This window comes from Spinacia oleracea, chromosome 2 (assembly GCF_020520425.1).
Source record: "Spinacia oleracea cultivar Varoflay chromosome 2, BTI_SOV_V1, whole genome shotgun sequence".
Taxonomy (NCBI): Eukaryota; Viridiplantae; Streptophyta; class Magnoliopsida; order Caryophyllales; family Amaranthaceae; genus Spinacia; species Spinacia oleracea.
This window is the reverse complement of record NC_079488.1, coordinates 77,622,394-77,627,360: the sequence shown is the minus strand read 5'-3', so window position 1 is coordinate 77,627,360 and position 4,967 is coordinate 77,622,394. Positions and strand designations below refer to the sequence as shown.

General features: G+C 35.9%; 1 protein-coding gene across 1 annotated transcript; it reads right to left on the bottom strand.

Moving 5' to 3' along the window:
* Positions 1-1,045: 1,045 nt before the first annotated feature.
* Positions 1,046-4,470, bottom strand: LOC110800986 (GTP-binding nuclear protein Ran-3). Its single transcript, XM_022006295.2, has 8 exons — positions 4,343-4,470; positions 4,175-4,244; positions 2,933-2,989; positions 2,714-2,831; positions 1,926-2,015; positions 1,671-1,850; positions 1,480-1,557; positions 1,046-1,340 (listed from the first exon to the last, which is right to left on the bottom strand). Exons 1-8 carry the CDS (start codon positions 4,343-4,345, stop codon positions 1,268-1,270), a joined length of 669 nt encoding a protein of 222 aa, XP_021861987.1. The 5' UTR covers positions 4,346-4,470; the 3' UTR covers positions 1,046-1,267.
* Between the last annotated feature and the right edge of the window lie 497 nt (positions 4,471-4,967).

The following is a 4,967-nucleotide window of genomic DNA, read 5'->3' as shown; positions in this document are numbered from 1 at the left end:
AGAAGTAAGTCAAATACTCTGTATGGAGTTTGTAATAACCCACCCATTGCCAACTATAGGCTCAAACATTACCAATTACAGGCCAAGTCCAGTCTCCCTTGGTACACTTTATCGCATCTGGGTATATCTAATAATTTTTGAGGGATCGCCATGGGTAGAGATGGCCAACGTGGGCCACGTGGCGGGTTGGGTGGGTCATGGGTGAGTTTGGTGGGCTGGAGATAATTGACACACAACCCACCTCAGTTAATTTAGAGTGGGTCGAGTCTAGGTTGTGTCAGAAAAAATGGACACTACATGATGGGTCGTAACATGGTTACATCGAGTGGGTCCGATGTGTTTGGTGGGTTATGATAGATTTTGAGGCTTAGTGTTACTCCGATGGGTCAAGTGGGTTTGGTGAGTTTATACGAGTTTTATGAACTTATTTGGGTCAAATGGTTTGAACGATAATTTAAGGGTTAAAAAATTATAAATTTTATGTGAACTTAAATTAATGAATTTTTATGTTATTCACACATACTCATATAAATAAGGTTAATGTACATTAAACAATATAATTAAAAAAATTAGCATTTTAAACATACAAAATAGTTTAAATTAGGATGGTGGGTCTGGTGTGTAACAAGATTAGATGGGTTGGGTTCGTGTCTTGGGTAAATTGGATTCTTGTGTTGGGTTAGGTGGGGTGTGCCGTGGTGGGTTGTGTCGCATCTGATGGGTTGAGTTGAAATGAGTTGTGTTGAAAAGGCTTGACTCATAACACATCAAAAAAAATATTCGAGTTGGGCATGTTGTGTCATGGGTACTCATAAGTTGGTCCAACCACATGACACATTATGGACTGTATTAGGGTTGGCTGGGTCAAATCCGACCCACTAGCCATCTCTAATCATGGGCATGAACCTTGGGTGCACGATGCACCCGGATGCATCTAATAATTTGCATATGTAAGGTAGCTAGTTGTTAGTGAGAAAGCATATACGGTAAAGAAGAAGAAACCGAGACTTTAACACATAAAGGAAAGAGGAAGAGAAGACGCGAATTTCCTACATGCATATCCAAATTTGTATATACCATAATCAACATTTGACAAAAGGACGAAAGTCACAACAGAGACTACTTCGTATTTAACTTGTACTTAGATGATAAGAGTAATAGACATGCATATGATTTTATATTAAAACAAAGTATGGTGTTCTTCAGAAGGTGCATCCCCTAAAGGTCAAAACTACTAAAGAGTGATCCTGAGAGCCTGCCCCACTAATTAAGCCTCAAATGCATCATCATCGTCATCTGGCAATGGCTGCGCAGCTGCTTGGGCAAGTTCTGCTTCATGCCTGTTTAAAACACGAGAAACCAATGCTACTGATTAGACTTCTGGATAAAATTACATTACATGTCCTTCAGACACTTAAAAACAATCCCTTTACACAGCTGAAAAACATCATGAATAATCTAAATCAATTCAACACTTACATTTGTTGCGCAGCCAGGTCAATTTGTACTTCAGGCGGAATAAGGGCAACCTCCTCTGTAAAGTACAGATTACCATCCCTAAAACAACCAAAATTGAACCAGAGATAACATAAGAAACACAAGTTTTTTTTTATAAAATATTTAATTCCCGCAAACTGCAGCAGAAAGTGAAAAATGGGCACAAAAATTACCCAGCAAGTTTCCTGGCAAGGTACAAGAAAGGCTTCTCATAGTTGTAGTTGCTCTTTGCAGATATCTCATAGTATTGCAGATTCTTCTTCCTGTGAAATGTAACCTGCTTTGCCTTCACTTGCCTGTTCTTCACATCAACTTTGTTCCCACAGAGAACAATGGGGATATTTTCACAGACCCTGTTCGGATACAAAATTCAAATTAATAAACCTACACGCATTGACCAAAATGATGTCAGAGTAAGAGAGACTAACCTGCAAAGATCACGATGCCAAGTTGGAACATTCTTGTATGTCAGTCGGGCTGTAACATCAAACATAATGATAGCACACTGTCCGTGGATACTGCATCAACATGCGCAGTTAGAAAAACAAAGATGACTAAGCTCATAGATTGAGGGAAGCAGTTTGGTTTAGATAATCAAGCAAACAGAATGTCACATAGGCAAGATATAACACCAAGGAAATACACAAAACTAGACAAGAAATAATGAAACATACGGTCAAAAAAAAGAAAGAAAACAACACAACAAAAATAGTTTCTTTCAAAAAGATGTAAAGAAAGACTCATGACTTCTCAAGAATCAAGATAAAAATCATTTAAGGAAAAATCTTAAACCTCTAATCCCCCAAACTCCCAATGAAAAGCTAGAGAAGCAGAAAAAGAGGACTACCACATGAACTGCAAACACTTCCGACTGATTCCTTTTTATCAAACATTGTTGGTCTAAACAGCCAAAGGCGACCACAGTGGTAGCCAGGTGACAGTGTGACATCACGGTGTAATTATATCCATTGGGGTAAATATAGTTAAGAGGATGAACGCATACATTAGCATCAGTGCAATAAAATTGAGCAGAGTAGCGGTCAGACAAGGAGCACTACAATGTGATCGACCAAAGAACACCAACTACGGAGTAGTCAATAGCCATACACGGTAAAATAGTAAAGCCACCAATCCAATCAGTAGCAACATCAGACAAGTACCAATTCAGGCAAAAAGTAAAAATTTAATAGTTGTATTGCTTTCAAGTTGTACTTACTAGTAACCATCTCTAAGACCTCCAAATTTCTCCTGTCCGGCAGTATCCCAGCAGTAATATCTTATTTTCCCACAGTTTGTGGTGAAGTCCAATGGGTGAACCTCTACACCAATAGTTGCTGGATAAAGGGAGATCAAGATTAATGTTAATTCTATAACATTTGAATCCTTGAAGATTAAAGGGTGGCAATATCAACAGAGAAGCTGTCGGGAGACTTACGTTCATATCTCTTTTCAAACTCCCCGGTACGATGCCTCTTAACAAAAGTAGTTTTTCCTGCGGCAACATTCAAAATTTTAGATGATATACAATTATTTTTCTTACGAAGACGCAAAACAACCCAAGTATTTAAGTAATCAGGGAAACGCAGTCTATCGTACGCTTCACTCTGTAAACACAATTGCTACATAAAATCCACTTATACATTATTGTTGCATAGACAAGGCACCAGACACACTAATTCCAATTCTGTTAAAAGAAAGATAGTTTAAATATCAATGGCCCACCAATCATGAAACCATAACCTCAATGTTTTTTTCTTTTTGAAAAGACATGACACAAGAAACGTGGTAAAATAAATTGCTCTCCAAACCAATAGGAGAGCAAATCGTACTTTGTCTTTGGAATTTTGCTAGAATAGTCAAAATAAGAAATAATTAACCACATTAAAGGACCAGCGAGAGCACAGTATCTTGGCAAAAAGTGCTCAAACCATGTTTTTTCTTCGGTGTTTAACTCAAATTTTCAACAAGTAATTCTCATGTTTCTCTTTTATACGAAGTATCAGAATGTGTGTAGTTGTGTACACTTCAAATATCATCTGGCAGCAAACAATCCTTTTTTCTTCAAAATTTAGCTCGAATTTTCAAGAATCGGATATTTCTTTACGTATCAATTCTCATGTTTCTCTTCTTCTTATAAGAATGTATTTGCACACTTCAATATCACTAGCTACCCTAATCCACATATTATTCGGGGGCATTTTTTTATTGAATAAACATAGTCAAAATACTAGTGGTATAATTTCTCCCTAATTAACAATCGAATATTTATTCACGTATCAATTCTCATGTTACACATTCACATACTATAACATAATTCAAAAGAAATTTTTAATCGAATTAACAAAATCAAGACACTACATGGACCGCCTCCACGGAAACACGTAAATCATACTTTCAATTTCGAGTTCACTTGTATTAGAAATTGTCTAAACAATTATACCAAACTCTAGACATCATCACATCAAAATCTTATGTATAGACCACAAAATAAAGACATGGACATAAAATTCAACATTCTTTTCATAAAGATCGTCAAAATTAAGTAATTCGCGCAGTAATATTGTCATCAAACTTTTACGTATCCAAAGAACAAAATCAATCGGAAAAAAAAATATAATAATCGAAATTAAAAGATGAACGAAAATACGAATTAGAGTGTAAGCAAAATTGTATATACCAGTGCCACCATCGCCGACGATGACAAGCTTGAAACTAGGATAATCAACAGTTTGCTGATTAGGTAAAGCCTGAAAAAAAGAAATGTAACAATTAAGCAACAGAGACATCGGGATTATTAAACCCTAATTTGTGCGGGAAAATAAGAAGAAGAGAGAGAAAATTGAACCATTGAATTCGGCGGAATTGATGTGAGAGAGGGTGAGATGGAGAGAGAAATGAAGGCAGGTTGGAAACGAGTATTTATAGGATGGTGGAGTTGGCTTTCAATTTACGCACATAATTAAATTAGATTGTATCCCGCGTTCTCCAAACGCGGCATAGTATCGTTTCTATTTTGGTCATTTATATATGGATGAATAATATTAATTACTTTATTAATTTTTTGAATGTTGGGCTTTGGGCTTTGGAGTTTAGGATTTGGGCTACTGGTAATTGGGATATTAAGTATTTTGTGTTTTGAGGCTTGTATTGTAAATTTGTTAGCGGCCTCTGACGCCTCTCTAGAGCTTTAGAGTTTAGATTCCATTTTCTTCTTGTGGTATGATCTGATCTATACTGATATATTAAAAGACGTTTTTACCTCACGTTTGACGAATAACTCTCATTGCCATCCTAACCAACCATTAATTATTGTTTATCCATTCACATTAATTTATAAACACATGTTAACATGAAGTCTAAAACAACTAAATATTTATGTTACCTTTTATTTTTTATGGAATATATTGGAATAAAAAAAAGCAATTAAAATATTAGAAGAACAATGAATTAAACCTGATATATATCATAAG